At 43.9% G+C, this 23,187-nt stretch overlaps 1 protein-coding gene across 1 annotated transcript in view; it reads right to left on the bottom strand.

The window, feature by feature from the left end:
* Positions 1-23,187, bottom strand: part of LOC147729479 (uncharacterized) — a 207,140-nt gene that overhangs the window by 107,242 nt on the left and 76,711 nt on the right. The window contains exon 5 of the mRNA XM_086954000.1: positions 16,418-16,738. Coding sequence (XP_086810126.1) covers positions 16,418-16,738 — 321 coding nt within the window. The remainder of the gene's footprint in view (positions 1-16,417; positions 16,739-23,187) is intronic.

Genomic DNA, 23,187 nt, shown 5'->3' with positions numbered 1-23,187 from the left:
AACAGAGGGACTCAGCCTCCAGCTTTAGGTAGCCAGAGGTTGACCCTGAGAGCACAGTGCAACTCAGTCAGAGAAAGAAAGGCACACATGGTGGAGAGTGATTGGAGGAAGCTGAGCCCTACAGAGGAAACTCACTTCAGTACTCTATCTCTACACCAGCCTTTGACTTTGCAAAGACACACCACAGGTAGAGATTCCCTATGGTGGAGACCCTCAGATACCCGTAGGGTGAGGGATTGCTTAGTGGACCATGAGACAGGGGGTTACCAAGCCAGAGCTGGTACTTCCTTATATGGCCACTTAGGCAGTATAGGCTTACCTGGACAAGGATAGCCTTATCTCCTTTCGTTTGGGGGGGGGGGGATTATGTAGGAAGGTGGATATCTGACTATGGTTACCCCCAAACTTTTTGCCTGGTGTTTAGCTGGTTTTTGACTTAGTTGGCCTGGGTTCCTGCTATTCAGGGCCCCAGGCTGATTGCTCTCTCCTTAAAATGGACTCCATGTACCTTAGGTGCATAACACAATTGGAATTGGTTCACCTTGTTGGCCCCTGTAACAGTGTACCCTAGGTACCCAGGGCATAGGTGCATCCAAGGCCTACCAGGGGCTGCAGCATGTATTGTGCCACCCCTGGCCTGGCCTCCATATTTGACACAACTGGCTGATCACTCAGCTGGGGCAAGTCGGTGTAACCACCTCTTGCTAAGGTACAGTATGCCTGTGCCTAACCCTAAACTGAACACATATGTTCCTATCAGCCACTCCTATGGAAGGCCTCAATCAATCCTGGAGGCAGAGTGCTTGGAAATATGTGAGATGGTGCTCTAGCATGAGCTGAGCCTGTCTGCAGCTGTCGGGAATCACTCCCTAAGCTGTTCCGGGATATTGCCATACCATATACTCTTAAGTGCATTATAATCCTCGCGGTTAAATGCTATCTTTGGTTTGGCTTTATCAAAACATGTCGAGTAAGGTGTCATACGAATTGGAATACTATCCCCTCGACAGTTCTGTCGACGGGGATAGCATTCCACCCTTCTAGAGGGACACGACATGTGTGTAGCCTTAACCCCGGTTAAAGTTAACCAGAGCCTCAGCATCACAAAATGGATGCTGCCACCACAGACACGAGTCTGACCTCCTGCTGCTGGGAGTCCTTCCAGCGAGGGAGGCTTGGACAAAGGGTTTCCTGCCTTGGGAGGTGCGAGCACCACCCCAGACAGGGTTTTGTGTATTGGGTAGGACAGGGCTGAATAGAATCAGACATGCCCGGGGCACACAAGGTGTCCCCGTGCATAAGCCAGTCCAAACCGGTCCTGGGACTTTCCAGACCCAGGCCTGGCGAGGAGCTGGACAAAGGAAAGGGGGTGTAACCGCCCCCCTTCCTGGTTCCTCCCAGAGGAGGGACCTAGTAGGTGATCCACCCCTCAGATTGGGAATAAGAGTGGGAGCAGTGCCATTGCACAGCAGATCATCCTGAATGTATGTAAATGTCAACTTTAAACAAAGAAGAAGACTGGACTTCGACATTCTGCTGCTCAGAAGACTGAAGAGAATCTCCCTTGTGGCCTAGGAGTGGCCACCCTGTGAACACAGGCACCAACCAGCAACTCGACGTCTGCTTTGCCGCCACCTCCCGCCGGAGCCCGAGCCCAGAGCCTGACAAGACCCAGACTCCCAGACTTCTCAGAGCCCGATCCACAGTCCCTGCAAAGAAGGGACCCGTGGAGGCACCGAGAGACGTGGGACCGGACATCTTGGAAGACACCCGAAAAGCTGACAGCGCAGCAACCGAGGCACCCTCGATGTTGTGCTTTGGGGACTGAGAACCCCCACCACCGAGCAGCCCTTGCACCGAAGATCAGCCCCCCAGCATCTCCACGATCTGCGTGGGGCCTTTTTGCATTGTGCCACTCGACGCGCCATCCCGGCCACTAGCCACGTGGTCAGCGGCGATCTTGGCGATGAAACCGACAAACTACACTGCGGGTCTGGTTGCTCCAGACTTGCCCAAGCTCCTGTGAAAAGGAGCACTCGCTCTGACCTTGCTGGTCCGAGTGTTAAGCATCTTTTGATTCCTGCGTGGCTTGCATTAGCCAAGGCCTGTTTGCTCCGATCAGGTCGCCGACACCGCCAACAGCGAGAAGCCTGCGTGGGACAGCTCGTGACCGACTCCTGGACGTCCTCGACCCCTGGTGTCCACGTGGCTGCAGAGAGAAGCTACCCGACAACGCCTGTTTGCACCCGACATCGCCTGGCTCCAATCTGGTTCCACGGTAGTCACTGGCTAGTTACTTTGAACATTGTCCCCTCTGCTTTCAGGTCTTCACATCTTCAGATCCACCCTTGGATCCACCGGAACTCTTCACCTCGAGCCGCCTGCAGCATCTTCAGCTCCAAGCACCATCGACCAGCGTGACGAAACCCGACACTACTTCGACCCTGTGCACCCGCTTCCTGTGGGTGAGGTAACTCAGCTCCGCCGGTGTTCCTACACTGGTACACATCTCAAGGGCCTGTGTCTTAAGTTTCAGCGTTCTAGGTCACTCGGAAGGTTCCTAACTCTTTAACTTTGTACTTTTTACGCACCATGGACTTTACATTGGAAAGTGCGTGCACTTTGAACATTGCACCCGAGTCCCGCGGGCCTTTCCCGACTTGGTCACTGCTAGTCTTGAATAGCTCTAGCGATTCCCAAGGCCCTAGGCCTGTTCCCATTCCGATTGGTATCTCTTATACCACTTTCTTAGTATATGGTTTAGGTGGCCCCTAGGGCTCATCCATATTGTGCAACTTTTGTGTATTTTAAACTGTCTTGTGATTTAACGCTTGTGCTTCTGTGCTCATAAAGAGTCCAGGGGATTTTATAGTTAATAAATCAATAAATATTTTCAATATATATCTGTGTGGTGTCCCTTTCATTTGGTATTCAAGGGGGTTGTGTATGGTATTACAGCTGGCTTCACATGCCTTTCAGAGTTTAGCCTAAGACTGCTTTGTCCACGTTACCACTAGGATAACTGGTCTACAAGGTTGAATTACAACCAATCATCATAAGGGTTGCTTGGCATGGCACAAAGTGATCACTAGAATTAGTGAGCATTATATACCAGGCCAACTTCTCACAGCAACCGCTCTTTAAGCTCAGCCACTCGGACCCAGATGATTTTATGTTTTATTCTGCTACCCTTGGAATCACGAAAGTCATTCTGAATCCAAAAGAACAAGTTCTCATTGTAAGACTGGACACAGTAGTAAGAATCACTTACGATTGGAGTTGTCACAATAGGATCCGCGTACTTCAATGCAAGCATCAGAGCACAAAGCTCTGCTAATTGTGCAGTGCAGTCTCCTAGTGTGTGCGTGGGCACGACACTGGACTTGAACTCATCGTTCACCATGGCACCAACCACAATGGCGCATGCGGAAACGTAGGCATGTTTAGAGCCATGCGCAACCTGCGCCGAACCATCAGTGTAAATGATACAATGGAAATCCTCCAGGGGTCGCATTGCTAAAGGAGCCGGACGAACGATTTCATACTGTAAGTACTCCTGCGACCGTAATGAGGCGTCAAAAATAAAGGTGACATCCTGGGATGTCAAGGACGCAGCCCATTGAATCCACCGAGGGTGCAAAGCTTTAGAATTTGGTACACTGACTTTTGTGACTGCCTCCAAGGCAGGACACGGGTAACAATCAACATGCGCTTTCCCTGTGACAGGGCACGTTCCTTAAGAATCGCCATCTGCACAGCCGTCAAAACTTACTCCACAGTGGAAAAGCGCAACTCAGCCGCAGTGTACAAGAGTGACTTGTAAGCAATAGGTACTGTGTCTCCCTCATTAAAAGTCAGGTACGTGAAACCCACCGTCCCAGGGATAATTCTTATCACCAGGTTGGTCTGGTTATCACGAGTCAGTAAGAATTCAGAAGCGAGCAGATCAGCTTGCAAAGACTGCAGAATAGCCGAATGCTCTGGCAGCCAGCATGATTTGGTAAAAGATGGTTGTATCAAAGCATACAATGGCTTGATACGCTGGGCATATTGTGGAGTGGTGTGGCTCACTGGTTAGAAGCGGCAGACCCGGAAGCAGAGATCGGCCCGGGACCAGGGTTCAATTCCCGACGCGGCAGGGTCGTGGACCAGGGTCAACGGACTCGATAATTCTCACCTCGGTGCCTACTCTAACCAGGGACCACACTCAGCAACTCTGGGCATTAAGCTTGCCTCATCTCTACAACGGCCCCCCACAGACACCGGGGATGCCTGGTTCCACCTTGGAGATACCCAGAAGGGACCATCTCACAGGGAAAGCCAGGACGGGTTCCCCAGCGGTCTTCAGCGCCAGGACGCTTACGGGCAGCAGTGCGCTTTACAAATCCAGTACATTTACATATTCCGGAATGTATGTCCTCCCGAAATTCAAGAAGCCCAGTAAAGATTGCAATTTTTTCAGTGTTGTCGGAGCGCGCAATTGTGCGCATTTCTCCAGGAAGTGAGGAGCAAATCCCTTTCCCTCATTGTTGAACTCGTAGGCCAGAAACAACACTGTGAACTCTGCAATGTGCGATTTCGCAAAGTTGAATTTGTAACCTAAGGCGGCAAAGGTACAAATAATCCTGTTGACTCGACACAGATGCTCCCAAAGTTCGTTGTCTGTGAGATAAATGTCATCCACATACGAACAAGCATCTGGGTCGATTCCCTCCAATAGGGAGACAATGCGGGCAGTGAAAATCCCAGGACTATTCTTATAGCCCATTGGCAAACATCGAAATTGTTTTTGGACACCGCCGCAAGTAAAGGATGTCCATTGGGTACTTAGAGCATCCAATCGATGGGCATAAAAACCGTTGGAAATGTCAAGCGTGGTTTTCAACCGCTTACGCACAAGACTATTCACTAGAGCAGAGCCGTGGGTATTCTGTACTGCACAGTTATGGCAATGCGAGTTTAAATGCCGGTAATCCAACACCAAACGATATGAACCGTCTGGCTTGTTTACAGTAAAAAGAGGGTTATTCATTGGTGACACACACATCTCAATCACACCTTGATATTCCAATTGTTCAAGGATAGCAGCGACGGAAGCCTTTGCTTCTCGCCGTATGGGATATTGAGGTTGAGGTTGTGGCTGAGCCCGTAAAGGAATCTCATGGCATGGGGACAATTAATCCCAACCACATTGATTGCGGTACACAGCCGGTGCTAGAGCCAGAGCCCACTCTTCTGCAAAGTGCAGCGCATCCTCTTTCGAGACTGTGTTCGCGAAACTGGGGAGGATCACCTCCTCCCCTCGCGGAGCTGCGAGCACAACAGGTGGGAGCCAGTCAGCCTTCGAAAGCAAAATGTCATATGTAGACCAAAGATTTTCCCAAAATACCCTGTTTATGGTCCGCTGTATGTCACCCTCGATTAACAGGACAATTTCAAAAAGTCTATCAGGGGGAGAAACTCTGGTATAAGCTGTTTCAATGACAACATAAGTATCAGTTGCTTTCACCTTCAGTAGTGGACGGAGGGCCTCTCTCACTATGGTAATCTCCGCTGCGCTGTCCAGCAAGGTCAGAGCCGACGTCAGAATCCAAAGCTGCGTTCTCACTATCTGGAGCATATCGATGCGCTGTTAAGGCTGCAACTTTCTTCTTATCAAACTGCGGTCTCTTAGGCATAGAGCCTTCTTGCTTTTCTGCACAGTTCCATGTTGGGCGCCATGTAGCGGGAATTCTGTTCTCCTACAGAACTGTGCATAGAGACCTGGAACCTCGGTGAATTAGGATGGCCCAAAACTCACCTCAGTACCCAAAATCCCCTTACCGAGCTAGCTACAGTGTCTCATTGCTCATAACAAAAACCCCAATGCTTAGACAGACCAGAACATGAACTTAGATTACCTCAGGTATCGTGGAACACATGAACACTCTTTCGTTATATAATCATTTCAAACCAGAACATGGAGTAAATGAGGACACGTGCATATTTGAAATATTTATTTACTAATGCATGGTTCTCAAACACAGTATCTTGTACAATGCTAGCAAACATATTATAAGCAACAAAGTTATCAGCATAGTTATCAGTCCATAAAAGGCGAATGGTGACAGCATACTAAGTTGCTGAAATGAATAGAAATTAACAACGTCTAATTCACACCCTCCCTATTTAGTATAGTATTTTATATCTATGAAGGTCTCATTTGGGTTTTAGCAGGGCGGGCCCATACCTCAAAATCTCAGTGGCAGAGGATCACATCATCTTCCACCAGCTCTCTGCATGCGAAGCACCATCAAGTGTGTTTTGTGTGTGTTCAGCACAACAATATAAAACCCGCCTGGAGCCAGATTTTGGCAGCAGCATGTGTGTTATGTCTATGGAGGTGCGAAGATCAGACCTCACAACAACATCGTGTCTAGTTATCCTTGCAGCCTTCAGCACTCACTGTGCAGACAGTGTACCGAGCAAAACTGATATCAGAGCAATAACATATTATTTCTCAATTCACAAAGCTCTTCTGGGTCGAAAGCTAAAGCACTGATTATGTGTCTTGTGCAAATTAAGGCAAAAAGGTAAAATGGCGTTTAAACATTTAATAAGCTCATGCTAACTTAACACAGTATATAGAAAAGAATTAGCTATATGACAGATCAGAATTCTTAATAAGGGAGAGTCGGAGTTCATCTTTCAAGATAATGGCAAGACCTCCACCAATTTTGGCCTGCCTGTCTTTTCGGAGGATAGAGTAACCCGGGGGGGAGAGCAAGTCAAGAATAGATGCAGTGTGGGCCTTGAGCCAGGTTTCTGTAAGAAAAGCTATGTCAATGGCTTCACTAAGGATAGTTTCCGAGATTTCTGATGCATGTCGAGAAGCTGATCGGCAATTGACCAGCATGCAGTTGAGGGGTTTATGGTTGGTTTTAGGGGACGTTTCAGAATGAATAGAGGTGCGTTGCGTGGGAGGTCTGGGAATAGTGGAATGCAGTGAAAGAGGATCAGGAATCACAGTGAGTTGCGGAGGGAGTCTGGGCAAGCCAGTGGTGGCAGGGATGTGGTTTCTCCCCAGGATCACCAGAATAGTGTCGTGAGGCATAAGAGAGTTGAATGTCATGTGGCTAGGAGGGTAGGTAATATGTAGGTCTCCAGGGACTGGGGGGAGTGAGGCGTTGGGGCTTCGGATGAGGAAAGGTGGCTGTTCCCAGGAAGTCCATCAACTGAGGTGCCATATGGTGAGGTACATCCGTGTAGAGGGAAGGAGGGGTTAGTATGACCGCCACACATTTTGACAGGATGATTGGCAGGTTTGAAGTCAGAGAGGGCTTTAAAGTCTTTCCTGAGAGATGAAAGTTCTAACAACAAGATAGAGAGGTGGAGTACAATGTTAATAAGCGATTCGGTTAAAAGAGTGGACCGTAAGGAGGAAATGAGGTTGCTAGGGAGAGGGGTAGGTTCCATGTTAGTGAGGGGGAGGGATAGGAAGTGGACGAGGAGGAAAATCAGGAGGCGGGAGGTGAAGGGGGTTCCGGATGTGAGACTTGAGGATGCACTGAGGTGTAAGTGCCCATATAACCAGGGGTCTGGTGGGTGCAATGGGAAGACGCGGGGGACGTGGGCAGGTGAGGAGAGGTGCTATCAAGTCTATGGAGGTAGGAATCATTGAGATTAAAAGGGGTTGGAGTCAATCATGGAGCATTAGGGGGGATAATGTGAGGGGTCTGGGAGTGTAGGGGATCAGAGAAGGGGGATCAATCCGAGGGGGCAGAGTGGCATGAGTGTTAAGAAGGGAGTGATTGGAATTGAGTGGTAGCACGTCACGGGGAGTGATTTGGGTGGCTAAGAGGGATGGCGGAATATCAGGAGAGGTTGGATAGGCTAATGAGGTGAGGGGAGAGAGGGCGGGAGTGGTAGGTAAGATGAGGAAATATCAGGCAGGCATGCTTTTGACTTTGTTCAGTCCCTCTATTTAAGTAAGTACATGCACTGTAAGAATGTCCAATGTGTTGGTCTGTCCAAGTACTTACAAAAATAATTTAAATAGTACTATTTTATTTCTTTATTGCGCTACTCATCCCAATGCAGGTTGTCAGAGCGATTTACATAACATACATATTAGACATTGATAATAAATCATGTGTGTAAATCAATGTACAAGATGTGTTACATGAGTCAGTGAGGGTTATATTTTGTAGGAGTCACATGTCCTTCACAGCTCACTGCTATATTAGAAGGATTATAATTTATGAACTGCAATTAACAAAAGGATCTTTATGTTCAAAGCAGTAAATTACTTACCTAGCTATATAAAATAAAAATCTCTCATCTGCATCATACATGATGGGCTTTGCAGGAGACACATTAACCTTCTGTACTACTTTGATACAAATCTGGGACTTCACAAAACTCAGATCTCTCCAACAAATGCTATTACCTTCAGAGCTATCTCACCATTATTCTTTCCTGTGATTTACTGGGCACCTATGTAGCAGATGTCTTAACCCCACACATTTTTTAAAAAAAACAGACTTTTCAACCAATTAAGTAGAAGAGATTTACTGCCATGCTATACCTTGTTGCCAAATACTATGAAAACACAACAGGTGATGGACCGAATGTGGATCAATGTCACACACTCACCCCAGTCCAAAGATCTGGGCCCAAATCCATCGTTTTTTTGCACTCCACACCACCCTGCGCTGGGGATGCTCAGACGTGGGTCCCAGGCACTCCACACCACTGGAGTCAAGCTAGCCGGGCTGATGAGAGGTGGAAGTAAGGTCCCGCCCCACTCTACAAACTTTTAGATCTGCTCTAAAGACCCACCTTTTTACACGTGCATACCCTTAGTGGTGCTCTGCAAACTTTTTGATCGGTTTTGATAGGCGCCTTGACACCTTCGGGTTTAGTTTGCGCGATACAAGTTGCTTAATAATAATAATAATAATAATAATTACCTCGAAACCGGTCCGGTCCTCGGATGCTTGATTCCGTTCTGGGAAGGACATGGCTTTTGTAGTTCGGACTGGACTGTTCCCATGGGGCACAGGGTCAGAGCTGTTTTGCATATCGCCATTGTCTAACCCAGGGTGGTGTGGAGTGCAAAAAAACGATGGATTTGGGCCCAGATCTTTGGACTAGGATGAATGTGTGACATTGATCCACATTCGGTCCATCACCTGTTTTGTTTGCCAAATACTATGAGGCAAGGATTTAGAAACAAAATATTATTAGTTGAAGGCCAGATTTTGCGTTGGGATTGCACCACTAGTTTGGCACAAGCCCAGAGCAAAATCTAAATTGTTAAATCCCTTAATGCGCTTAAATGTACTCATGATATATCTGATAAACATATGTGTGAGGTCTTAATATCAGATGTCACTTCCTGTGATCCCACATGCAACGCCACGCGTCGTGGCATCATGCCATGATGTCACTTGCAATCTACATAACTTGGTTAGCACCACCACTTCTTTTTTTAGGACTTGTGCCTTGGAGGAGGGGGCAGTGGTAGGTTGGGGCCAAGGGGGTGTCAGTCAGTATAATCTTGTGTGCAACTTGTTATTTACTGTGCAGTTTTAGTTGCATGAGCAGCCGGGAGAAAATCAAATGACAGCAAACCATTGTGTAGGCTTGTAAGTAGGGTCTGTGGTGGCAGAGTGGAAGGGTTTGTGCCACTGGTCAGGGGCGAGAGTAGACCAGAAGCAGGGAGCAGCTTTGGGCACTAAGGCATCCCCTCTCTTCTTGTTTCGGGACCAAGCAGGGGTGCATTTAAGCTTGCAAGAGTGTCCTGGACTCTCGGGCAGACCAATTTAAAAGTAGTGAGTTATGATTGAAACTGGTATCATTATTTCACTCGGGCCTTCTCTCTCCTGCGGAAGTCAGAGTCCCACAAGTTCTCTGATTGGCTGCCGGCAACCTGAGAAAAATGTTGCTGCCAGCTATTACAGGACTCGGGGACTTAGCATAGCAGAAACGTTAAACAAGCCTATTTGAAAGTGGAATGCTCTGCTAAAACTGTTTACATTGATTTAAGACTGAAAAGGAATGATTACGAGTAAAATAAAAGTGCTGCAATAATGCCGCTATATTTTAATTTTTGTGCGGCTAAATATACATTTTTGTGCTGCAAAATTTGCAAATCTATGCCGCAATATCCTGGGGGGTCTGATTAGTGACTTACATGAGTTGCTGAAGTATTGCGATTCTTGCTACAGTTTTAGACTTGACTGGGACCCAGTGCCCTTCAAATTGAAATCACATTATTTTCCAGGCAAACTTTGGGGCTAACCAAGTCAAAAGGGTCACTTTCCTAAAACACACTACAACACACTTTAATCACTCTGTGAAAAATTGGGTTATTCTTTGAGTAAGTGAAATTCTACTCAAGCAGCAACTATGGCTGGGCAGTAAACTCTGCTCCTGCGGTGGAGTTAATGCCCACTATGCGCTTCTCTTAGAATGTGGAGTTTTAGAAAAACTCTGTCAGTTGCCGCACGGTGGAGTTTTTCCTCTGTACGCCTCTCCAATAGTAATTTGGCTAGAACGAGCGAGAAAGTTAAACACTAGATTGCCTCCCAGCAACATTTCTCAATGTGGGAGGTCTAGGCAGGTTACTACCGCTCGCATGGAGGAAGCTGCCGCTTGCGCTGAGAAATCTGCAGATCAAATAGAAAATCTACTCGAGCAGAACAAAGAAGCAGTGCCCTCTGGCGCGCAGCATGTGCGGTTCACGCTGATTTTATAGCATGGGAGAATGACCACAATTCTTGTCAGGGTGAAACAGGGCCGGACTAGCCACAGCGGGCACTGGGCATTTCCCTGGTGGGCCGCTAGGATGTGGGGCGGTTTTGGCCCTCTGGGGGGCTGTTTTTGTTACAGGGGGCCTGTAATATCAGCCCCCTGTAACAAAATCGGCGAAACCGGCTCGAGCAAAGAGCTCGTCTGCACTCCCCCACCACCCCCAGGGGGCCCGGCCGAGCAGTTTTCCAGGGCCGGTTTCCGTGCCCAGTCCGGCCCTGGGGTGAAACTAAAGTAAACCACAAATTAACCTGTGCTTATTCCTCTGGTATCTTAGCATAAAAGCAGTCGGGCTTAACTTGGAGGCAATGTGTGTATGCATCACTCAAACAGTAATAATATGAAAAAAAAACAAAAGAATAATCCTACTCAATTTAGAAAACTTAGAGTAAACTTTAATGAACTATTTGACACCAAAATAACATAAATCCAACCAGTATAACCAGAGTTATAACTTTAAATGATATAACCCCTTTGCTGCTGCGCCCATGGTGAGCCCTTCATTGACTATTGAGGGTCGTTTGCACTTTGAGCTTCATAACGTTTCTATATAGGGTATCCATGACAAATGTGTCCTTTATTCCAATATCCTTGAGTTTGTGGTTCTGCTGAAGGCAACAGAGAAAATAGGCAAAGTATAGATACAGTTTTAGTTTTTTGATAAAATAGGTATAATATATTCTACATAAGAGTTTCTGTTATTTTTTCTAAAAACGTCATCAACAAACGGTTTGCTGTGTAAAAATCACCATCTTCTCAGCTTCCAGGAACACACAGAGCTGAATTAAAAACAAATTCTTTTTATCACAGCTTTGGTAAGTTTATTTTTTGGTGCTCTTAACCTACATTCAGTTTGTGGTGGAAAATGAAAACCAATGTAAGACCAATGGGTGATCCACAAAAGCTATAGAATTCTGAAAAGTAGCTAGAAAATGTTGTGTATTATGAACTTTGGGGATCCTTGCTGATTGCAGAAGTTTCCATCACAGAAATGTAAGGAAAATGCATAATTTCAGGCAAAGGGTGAGGTTTGTAGGACATTGTGGGTAAGAAATACTTGTGGGAGTAACACAAGGAACACCACTTTGAATCCCCTGATAGTCTTGTTTTCAAAAATGTCTGAGGTTGGTAGGTTTCTACAGGTGGGGGCCTAGCAGATCCACAAATCCCGCAGCTACCCTTATTGCTGATCTCTCAATGTAGCGCTTTAGAGCCTTTGGTGCCAAGGTCTCTTGGGCCACTCCCTCAAGTGAGGTGACATTTTTATCCGGAGCCTTGGGGGAATACTGTGTAGTAGGACATTTGTGACTTTCCGCAGATTTAAGAAGTTTTCCTCACAGTAATGTGAGGAAAATATATGGTTTTCAGCAACATTTGAGGTGTACAGGTCATTGTGGGCAAGACAATGGAGTGGGATGCATGATAAGTGTAGGATGCAAGCTGGAATCCCCAAGATGTCTAGTTTTCAGAACTGTCTGGGTCTGGTAGGTTTTATCAGATGGCATCCTACTCAAGACCAAAAAGGGCAGATCTTTAACATTGCAAGTGGACTATACTGGAAGTTAGTCATACTACCCTGGCCCATATGTAAAAATAACATAAAAATAAATCAAATGTCTTCTTGCTTGCCTTTGGGATTGGATGCTTAGCTGTAGAATTGAGGGTGTGGCCTGATGTTCAAATGGGAAAGACCTGCCCCATTACTTAACAATACAATATACTTTGTTGCCATATAGTGGGCTAATTAACCCATCTCTCTCAGGTTATATTCCCTGGAAGGCAGAAGGAGGTATAATGATGGGACCACATCTTGTGATTCCAAAGGTATGAGTGTATCTTACTCAGGGATATCTTTACTGTCAATAATTCTTACCAGGAAGCTTCTAACGTGTATAGGAGAAAAAATAACAGAGAAGAAAGGTACTTATTAACCTCTCCCCTGCTGATGACGGAACCGCTCCGTCATCAGCTGCGGTGGCGCTGTGCTGATGACAGAGCGGTTCTGTCATGGCCCGCCCGACGCTCCTGCGCGGCGCGAGTTCCGCGCCTGCGCTGAGCGTTCTATTGAGCGGGCGGGGCCATGACGGAACCGCTCCGTCATAAGCACAGCGCAACCGACCCTGGTGACGGAGCAGTTCCGTCAGGAGCATGCGCCTGCCGCATTTCCGCCCCGCCCCCATAGCACTGCGGCGGAATAGCTGCCGCAGTGAAGGGGTTAATAGTCTGCTCTCATATTCAAGTCCCCTTCACCCCTGATTCTAATACACTTTGTGCTAATAGCTAGGAGAGTACTCACTAAACAAACATTAATTATACTCCCATAGAATTTTGCGTGAGTTAACGTCACTCTGGTATCTTGAGGCAGTGTTTTTTACGAAGGGAGCTTCCTCATTAATCCATATGTCCTCTCTTTGCCCATAAGGAAAATAACAAAGAATCAATACAGCAATGTTAATCAGTTGACTGACCTTTACATACTTGAAATTCTCAGAGGTAGACCCTGAGACTCCACGATGGCCTCATACCGTAGGGGAACCAAAAAAGAAGAATATGTCTCAAGGGTAAAATTTGGAAATGAGCACAAAACTGCATTCTCTCCAGCTGACACCAAACGCTAACTGCGAGACAGGCCAAAGCTATCAATAAGACCGCATGGGAAGAGTCAACAGTTCCAAATGCGGAAGCAGTGAAGGAATGTTGGAGGATCTGGGTCTGGTCCAGAACGTCGTCAGAAAAAAACGACGCAAACTGCCGAGTCCAGGTTGCATTGAAACTTAAATACCACTTCCCATGAGGTAACAGGAACCGCCTTTTGACTGCAGCTTTGTTGGGATGTTATGGGTGAGTACGGCTTTTGTACAAAACACAAAATGCCTATCAGTAAGAGGAGGAAAAGGAAACAAAAGATTCCCGCTGTTGGATAAAGGCCCATTCTGTCGTAATCTAACTCATAATACACAAGCAGGAAGCCCGAGATGTAACACATATGGAATCCATGTGCACCTTTAGGACAGCCACCTATATCATGAAGACATTCTGCTTCACCCTTTTCCTTTTTTTGACATGAATACCCCTGCCATGGTATGTACCTGCATCAAATCAAAGTCTGACACCTAAAGCCACATGTCCACCTTATCTACTCCACTCCATGAAGTATATAGTGCAGGCATAAATCTGTGCAAGCACAGATTGCCACTCATACTTTTACCTTTGAAAAACTGGCCCATAATATTCTCTCTATCCTGTTTTACATTAGCACCAGTCAACACCATCGACATCAGTTTGGAACTGGAACCGAACGACCTCCTGTCGTCAGTTCCGGCACAGGAAGAAGGATGAGTCCCAACCCTGTTCAGTCACAATCCTATACTTTACAATGGGAGTATGCATTCCTAATGTCCAATCTCAGCCCGCATCACACACCGTAATGGGAAATATACCCTTTGCTACCTTCGCCATGGTGGCGGTCGGACTACAGTCTGATCAGCATCATAATGATGTCCTGGTTTTTAATATATACAAGACTCCTTGTTTTCCATTTTTACGGATGTTTACAGATAAATAGAGACAGAAAACAATATGTTTTCTATCTGCATTTATTTTTAAACGTGGATAAATATGGAATATTGTGCTCTTTTTAAATTGACTCTCCGTGCTGTCTTGGATGACATAGGCCTGCAGCTGAGAATATGGACAGCATGGGAAATTACAAACCAGGATGAATTTCTTTAAATATTGGCATATGTCAACATACATTTATGGTATAATGCTAGTAGCTACCAGTGGATATACTGGTATGTAATATTTGACAGATTAAATAGCTAAAAGACATTAAATCATAAGTGTGCATCTATCAGTTAAATAAATATGGAAATGTATAGATTTTATTTATAAGCAAAACACAAAATAAATATGGATAAAGATATATAAAATGTACAAAAAATAAATATGGACAAATACAGACGGAAATGTTGAAAAAATAAATACCATAAAACCGGGAGCCCTCATTATATAAAATATTTGTTTAATGGGTAATTAATTTTGTTTATTGTGAAATTAATGTTTTTTTTTTTATTTAGATTTAGGTTGTAGGTTTTGCAGGGGTCTGGGGTGGAAAGTAAATATATTTTAATCTCTGGTTGTGAAGGATGGAATAAAAATCACATTACGCCCTCATCCTTTCTAGGGCAGAAGGTATAATGGTCTTCCTTCAACAGACTTTGCTCAGACGAGCCCTTTTGGTGGAAAACTTAAGGGGTATCATATATGAGGAATTGGCGTAGGACAGTGCTGCGAGTCTCCTTTCTGCGCTGCCAAACACCAATGTAAAAGAGCGGGAATGCACTGTATCTATGAAATATGGTGCATACCTGTCCTTCCCCCTGAACTGGTGCACAAAGCGCTGGCTAGTGACAATGCAGGCACCTTTCACCAGGGTGCCTCTGCTGCAGACAGGATTGTTTTTGTGCAGGAAGGAGCACCTTCCTGCACAAAAAAATCCTGAGAAGCGTTTCCTAACTCAAAATGTGCTGCAGAATGAAAAAAAATATATTTCTGCTTATTATGCCTGCTCTGGGGAGGCGTAAAGTTTTGCTGCTGCCCCAGGTTTACGTGATCAAGTAAATCTGGAGCAGCATAAAATTCCCTAGGTGCTGCATGGAAAAAAACACTGAAATACCCATGGAATGCCTCCTTGACGCAGAGTACGGTTGAAATAACACACCTAGGGCCAGATGTAGGTGGCCGTTTCAGGCCATTTACCGATCGGTAACGGCCGATTTTTCCTATGGGCTTCAAAGCCCATAGGAATAAATGGGCATTACCGATTCGGTATTTACCGAATCGGTAAATACCGAATACTTCCGATTCGGTATTCCAGCACATCTGGAATACCTACATGTCCATAGCTTAGATTTACCGATTTTTAATTACCGAATCAGTAAAATTCGGTAATTAAAAATCGGTAAATCTATTTTACCTACATCCAGCCCCTAGTGTGGCTGGTCCCCGACAGCAATGTCGCTTACACAATAGTAAAATGGGGAGGTTGAAATATTTCAAGGCTTCTTTATTGTCTGCATTAGTTACCAAATATATTGGGTACTTAATTTGAAGTCATGCTTCTTTCTTCCGTGATGTCTTCAGCATCATCTCAATATATCCTTTAACATGACGTTGATTGAGTTACTGTATCGGAAACATCCCTAGAACTTGCTGTTGCTTTTCAATGTATAATAAAAAAACAATCTAGGTTTGAAAGGAAAACTAATCTCTTCCAACTCTTGGTTGTGCCTTGAGATGGGCACTTCTTCACCAATAATCTGCACATACTGAAGTGACAGGGTCTGATGCTAGACGTAAGTCATCTGCAGATAGGGTTTTCGCACTAGGCCACCTTCTGCTTTCGTTGCCTTCTCCAGCTCCTAATAAATCCAATTCAGTTTGTCAAATTACTTCTCTGCATCTATTTCGATCAATGTTGTTCCATTAATTTTCTTTCTTATGATTTTCAATAGTAATGTGTTGTTGTAATGACCTGTGCATTCTTTGATTAAAACAACTGTACTTCTTTAATTAGTTTGTGACTCGATAGAGTTGAAGGACTGCTGTTGGCTTCTCTTACCTCTGCACTGTACTCCACCATCGGCCTTCCACGTGCAGCTATTGAATCCCCAGGAAGAGCGTGGACAATCGAAGAGAGACCGTTCTGCTCCCGTGCACCTGACGTCACTCATCCATACTGGGAAGACACCATTTCTGAATATATCATTTCTTGTTTCTGCTCTGGATGCTGATCCACAGTTGAGTTGTCTACAGACCACCTCAGCATCCTTCACATCCCAGTCGTTATGACAGACCGTCCCCCAGCGATTCTCATGTTTGATCTCCACCCTCCCGCGGCAGGCGTCACCAGAATTCACCAAGCGGATAGTATCAGCTCCCCCTGTGAACAAGGACCAAAAAGAAGAGGTCATAAAATTGTTTGCAAAGAAATCTAGTTTGCGAGAACAATTTTCATCAAATCTTTAGAACATCCATCTGCCCTTCTTGTCATCTCTTAGTGATTACTGTGGCAGGTGTCCTACCAGATCACACTCAGTGGCCAGTGCTAATAACCAACTCAGAACTTTTTCAAGCTACCTAAACAACATCAGGACCTGTATATTAACATTTGGTACAAAAGCACACTTTATGATGAATCGATTGACTGACCTGGCGACCAATACTTGACACACCCATTGAAAGCATAACACATTTGTGTCCTTTTAGGGGAACTCTTCTTGATGAACCCCAGATTGATCACCTTCCTACAAACAAGTATATGAATGCACATCACTTTCTACCTCATTAGACCAGCCAGTAGTTCTAGGTGGTTTATTAAACCCAAGGTTAGTTTATGGAAATCCAGTGTACCTGGGAGCCTCAAATAAACTCTTTCATAAGTTACAGATTCGCGAAGGCTCAGAGGGTGGGTTCATTAAGGCTCATGCAACAGAGTATAAGGACTCTGTTTAACCCCTTGGCCATGGCGGTAATTCAGCTGTGGTGCTGGGTGAAAGGGGAGCGCGTGGTGCCGCCATGCTCGTGACGGAACCACTCCGTCACGAGCCACAGGCGTGCTGTACTCATGATGGAGTGGTTCCATAATGGCCATGCCCAATCATTAAAACAGCGGTGAAAGCGCAGAATTGCTGCAGCGTGGGCGGGCAAGCGTGACGGAACCACTCCGTCATTAGCACAGCACGCCTGTGGCTCGTGACGGAGTGGTTCCATCACGAGCACCGAATGGCTTAAAGCACTATGGGCTGCCTGTGAGCCCTACAGAGATGATGGAGACACCCTTCTGCCATCAGAAGAGGTAAACCACCTTCCACATATAGAGTTCTGGACCTCCCTGGCAGGGAGAAATGTGCAGTCAGTGACTCCATCAGAGCAGGGGATGCCCCAATGCTGACCTGGACACCGTGGGGGTAAATACAATGGGGATTTCCCACCTGCAATATTATAATGGGGACGCGTTTGTGGCGGTCTGAAAATCTGACCAAAATGCATCTGACTTGCTCTTTGAGCCCATTGGTGTGGCAGAGGCCTACCTATCCCAAAAATGGTGGTGCTGCCTAAGGACAATGCAATATAGATGAATCAAGAGTGTTTCTTTTATTATTAAGCTGGCATTAAGAAGCATTTCATAATATAAATAAATAAAGAAGAATACTCTTTATGAAAAGGAGGTTTATGCTGAAACCAAGCATTTTTTTTTTAATTATTAAAAAGAAAGTAATAATACAAACACAATAAGTAAGAGAAAAGAATATATAATTTTTATTTATTTATATAATTTTTTTTTCTTTACTTACCATTTTAAAAAAATGCAAAACGTAACTCAGCCAGCATTTTTTCTTACGAGTCCAGGTGAACCAAATGTAAAATGGAAAAATGGAAAAAGATTTTTGCAAATTACGCAAGAGTTTGTGGAACAAATTTAAGTGCGGAAAGAAAACATTCACTTCTCTTACATTGCCTTGGAGGTGATGGTCAAGATGTTCTTGAGCATTTACCAGATTTATCGGCTGCCGAGCAAAGAAACCTAAATGAATATGAGATAGCCATTCTACAACTTGATAGGCACTACTTACCTAGACTCAGTACTATTATGGAAATATACCATTTTGGATTGAGTGAACAAATGAAAGATGAGTCAGTAGAAGATTATGTATCTTCTTTAAGGAAACTTGCATCATCTTGTAACTTTGGTCAAACCCTCGATGAAAGGATTCGAGATCAATTTGTGTTGAGATGTGCACATGATGATATTAGAAAAGAACTTTGGTTGAAGGATGAGCCTCCACTCGAAGAAGTCTTGGTAATAGCAAAACAAGTTGAGCATATGACAAGATGTGTTGGAGAACTTAAAAAAGAGAAAGAGAAACCATCTACTTCTGAGTCAAAGGATGAAATAAAAGTTGATGAGACTATTTGTCAATTAAAAAAACCAGAAAGTGCAAACTCTGAAGAAAAGCAAGTTAGGTAATCTAATCCATCTTTTTCTACATCAAATAACAAATATTCTTGTTTTAGATGTGGTCAAATTAGTCATTTGGCTAATTCTCCTATTTGTCCTGCTTTAAAGGTAACATGTAATTTATGTAATAAAAAAGGGCACTATGCTAAATTCTGCAGGACAAAAACATACAATGGAGATAACTCAAGGAGAAAATGGTCTCAACCTCAAGTGAGATCTATTTGTTTTGAGGTGAATGATGATAAATCAGATCATCCATCGTTCATGGTTAGAGTAGAAAATTCAATGATAAATTTTAAATTTGATTCTTGCTCTAAGATAACAATAATTGATGAAAAACTGTATGATGAGTTGTTTTCAAAAAATGTGAAAATGTTCAAATGTGATATCCTACCTTTAGGTTATAGCGAGAAACCTATTACTATGTTAGGATATTTCATGGCTGAGATAGAACTTGGTTCTCATATTATTGTAGGAAAGGTTTATGTGTCAAAAAAAGGTGATGCGTTATTAGGATGGTTACATCAACGTCAATTAGGTGTTAAACTTGACCCCAATGCCTCTCCTCAGGTTCAGATTCAAGAGGTATTCAATTCCGTATGTAATATGAGTGACGAAAACTTGTCTTTGAGTATGGCAAAACAATTCCCCAATGTTTTTAAAGAGGATTTGGGATGTTTGCGTGGTTACAAACATCATATAAAATTGAAAGAGAATGCTCTCCCTGTTGTAGCAAAGGTTAGGAGGATACCTCTCATGGAGCAAGTAAAAGTTCAGGAAGAGCTAGATAGACTTGTCAAGAATAACATAATTGAACCAGTTGAGGCAACTGAATGGCTTGCTCCTGTCGTTATTGCAAAGAAACATACTGGCGAGATTCGCCTTTGCATTGATTTAAGATCACTAAATAAAGAAGTTGTGGTTGATAGGTTTCCTCTTCCCAACATAGATGAAATGGTTTGTACTTTGGAAGGGGCCAAATATTTTACTACTCTTGACCTAGCTTCCGCCTACCAACAGGTGGAGCTAGATAATTCTTCTCAAGAGTTGACTGCCTTCATTTCACCTATGGGTACGTTCAAATTTAAGAGAATGCCTTTTGGTCTAGTTTCTGCGGCCTCTGTTTTTCAACGAATCATGTCAAAAATTTTAAGAGGATTAATTGGTGTTAAGTGCTATCAGGATGATTTATTAATTTATGGTAGCAACATTCTTGAGCATGATACTCGAGTGTCTTCTGTATTGAAACGCTTGGATGGTGCTGGAATGACTTTAAAAAGGTCTAAATGCAAATTCAGAGTCCAAGAAGTTAATTATTTAGGACACCGTATCACCGGTAATGGTGTTTTCCCAAAGAAAGAGTTAGTTGAGGCCATTGATAAAGTGAAGGAACCTACTTGCAAAGATGAACTTCTCTCATTTTTGGGTATGGTGGAGTTTTATGGTAAATTCATTTTTAATTTTGCAGACAAAACCCATAATTTAAGAAGATTGACTGCGAAAAATGCTGTTTTTGACTGGTCAAGTGAGTGCAAGGCAGAATTCATAAGTATTAAGAGGGAGTTGAATAAAGCGCCTTCCATCCATGCATTTGTTCCTGGTCTTCCCACTGTTATGTTTACTGACGCAAGTGATAAGGGCCTAGGTGCTGTTTTGGTTCAGAAGAGAAATGGTAAAGATTGCTTGATCTGCTGTTCTTCTCGTTGCCTCAGAGGATCAGAGTGTAATTACTCTGTAATAGAAAAGGAATCTCTTGCAATTTTCTGGGCTTTAAGAAAGTTTAAAAACTTGATTTGGGGCACAAAATTTTGCATTTTGTCTGATCATAAGCCTTTGAGAGAGGTCTTTTCAAAAAAAGGGCTAGATGCCATATCTTCTAGAATTAGAAAATGGATTGTTTCTTTGCAAGAGTTTGAGTTTGAGGTTGAATATATTCCTGGGATAGCTAACAGATCAGCTGTTTGCTTGTCAAGATTGGTTGACACTGATAATTCTGAGTTGGATGATTCAAGTGAGCTGGATGAATTTACAAATGTATGCGAGGTGACAGATGGTGCTATTGATGAGTCTGAATGGAGATTAGAGTTGGAAAAGGATGAAGAAATTTCAAAGGTCATTCTTTCCTTAAAGAGTAATACTCGTTTGAGTAAGCCTTGGTTATTGGTTTCCGATGAACTTTCTGTAAACGATGGTCTTTTGACTCGAGGTACAAAACTTGTTCCTCCTAGTACTTTGAGAAAAAAATTGTTGTCTCATGCTCATTGTGGACATTTGGGCATTGTAAAAACTAAAGAGTTTCTATACATGCAATTTTGGTGGCCTGGCATGGACCTAGAAATTGAGAGGATGGTCAGAGAATGTACTGATTGTTGTGCTAGTGACAAGATTTTGAAAACAAAACAGATGCCGATGGTCAAGAGGGCTTTACCAAGTCATCCTTGGGATGAGGTTGCCATTGACATTCTGGGTCCACTCTCTGGAGTTTCTGATACTCCTTACCTTATTGTGTTAATTGATCTCTACTCTAGATGGATTGAAGTTTGTGTGGTCAGAGAAATTACCTCTGATTCAATCATTAAGTTTTTGGAGCCCTTGTTTAATAAGGAAAGTTTTCCTAATAGCTTGTTATCCGACAATGGTCCTCAATTCTGTTCCTCTGTGTTTGTTGATTTTCTGAAGAAATGTGGGGTAGTTCATAAAAGGTGTTCACTATACCATCCTGAAACCAATGGTGCTGTAGAGAGGGTGAATAAGACACTGAAAGAGTCAATACAGCTTGCTCGTTCTTCCGGTTTAAATTGGAAATCCTCTCTTCAGGACAGGATTAATACTTATCGTTTTGCCTCTCATTCTTCTACTGGTAGGTCCCCATTTGAGTTGTTCAAAGGGAGGGTTCCTAACACGATGTTGTGTCCTGGGTGGATGTGCTTGAATAAAGGTCTTGTTAACAATGACATTGGTGATTGGAGAACTAGAGAATTACTTAAACAAGATGCTCGCAAGGTTTACTTTGACAAAAAGAAAAGTGTGTGTTTTGAGGAGGTCAAAGTGGGGGATTTTGTAAAAATAAAGACTCGAGTAGGACGTAAACCGTGGTCTAAATATACTGACATTAGAGCGGTTGTTAGGATTTTCAAGAATGCTGTTAAGACAGAAGATGGAAGAATTTGGAATAAGAGTCGTGTGGTTGTTGTTAATCCTAATTTGTCTCTTCCAAGTGACTCTATCCATAATGATGATTTATGCAATAATTTTCATCTTGTTCCTAACTCTTCCTTTGACAGGTCCTCGTCTTCTTTCAAAAGGAGTCAAAGGATTCGTAGAGCTCCTTGTTATTTAAAAGACTATGTTTGAACATGTCCATTATTGCAATTGTATTTCATGGTCTTCTTTGTGTTTATCTTCTCTTTACTTTGTTTTAATTTGCATTCACTTAATAATATGTTTTCTCTCTTTTCTTTATTTAAAAAATGAAAGGTAGGGAGATGTGTGATGTTCTCTCCCTTTCCCCTTTAAGACTCATGAGTCTTCTCCTGAGTTCTTAGATTTCAGAATGTAACTCTGATAAGATTCTGTACTTTGTCAGTTGCTGTTGGCTGTTTTAGGATGAGGTTTAATAAACCCACCTTGCTTCCTCAAACGTTTTATTCTTCATTTTATTGTAATTCTTACAACTTTATACTGCCTACCAGGCACCAACATTGGGATTATAATGTGCCTCCCTACCAGCCTTTATATGACAGTTCACCCAACATTGAAAGGCTGGTGTGGATGGACTTTGGGGCCTGTAGCGGGCACCCTTTCCACCGGGCACTTTGGCTTTGTTTTTGGGAGGGGCACCTATGGTGTCCCTACTAAACATGGGCGAATTTTGCGGATCTCGCGTTCGCGAATTTTGCGGATTTGCGGATTCGCAATCCGCAAAATCCGCGAATTCCCGCGAATTTGCGGATTTTTTTTTTTTTTGTGTTCGCCCGTGTTTCTGCCAGTTCGCGAGGGTTTTTACAATTTCGCAATTTGCGAACTTACCTGTCGGGTCGCAAGTTTTGCGAACTTGTTGTTTCTACGTGTCCAGCCTGTTTGGGACACTCTTCTTCATCACTGCCACTCTCTGTCACCACTGCCACTCTCTGACTACTCATGCCACCCTCTGGCCCACCCATGCCACCCTCTGTTTCATCACCACACCCTCTGGTTGTCCAGTGTACATTATTTTCGGCAAAGCAAAGCACACCTTCCCTGCCTCAAGTGACCTGAATTAATTTGGGGCTGATTAATGTGTCACAGAATATTTTTTTAGCTGGCACCTGCTTCCTTAGTGTGCCCTGATTAGTGATCTTTTGCACTTGCTAAGTGCTTTCATTGTTGCA

Source organism: Lissotriton vulgaris, chromosome 2_1 (assembly GCF_964263255.1).
Source record: "Lissotriton vulgaris chromosome 2_1, aLisVul1.2, whole genome shotgun sequence".
NCBI lineage: Eukaryota > Metazoa > Chordata > Amphibia > Caudata > Salamandridae > Lissotriton > Lissotriton vulgaris.
The sequence above is the reverse complement of the archived record's forward strand: the minus strand, read 5'-3'. Positions and strand labels throughout refer to the sequence as shown.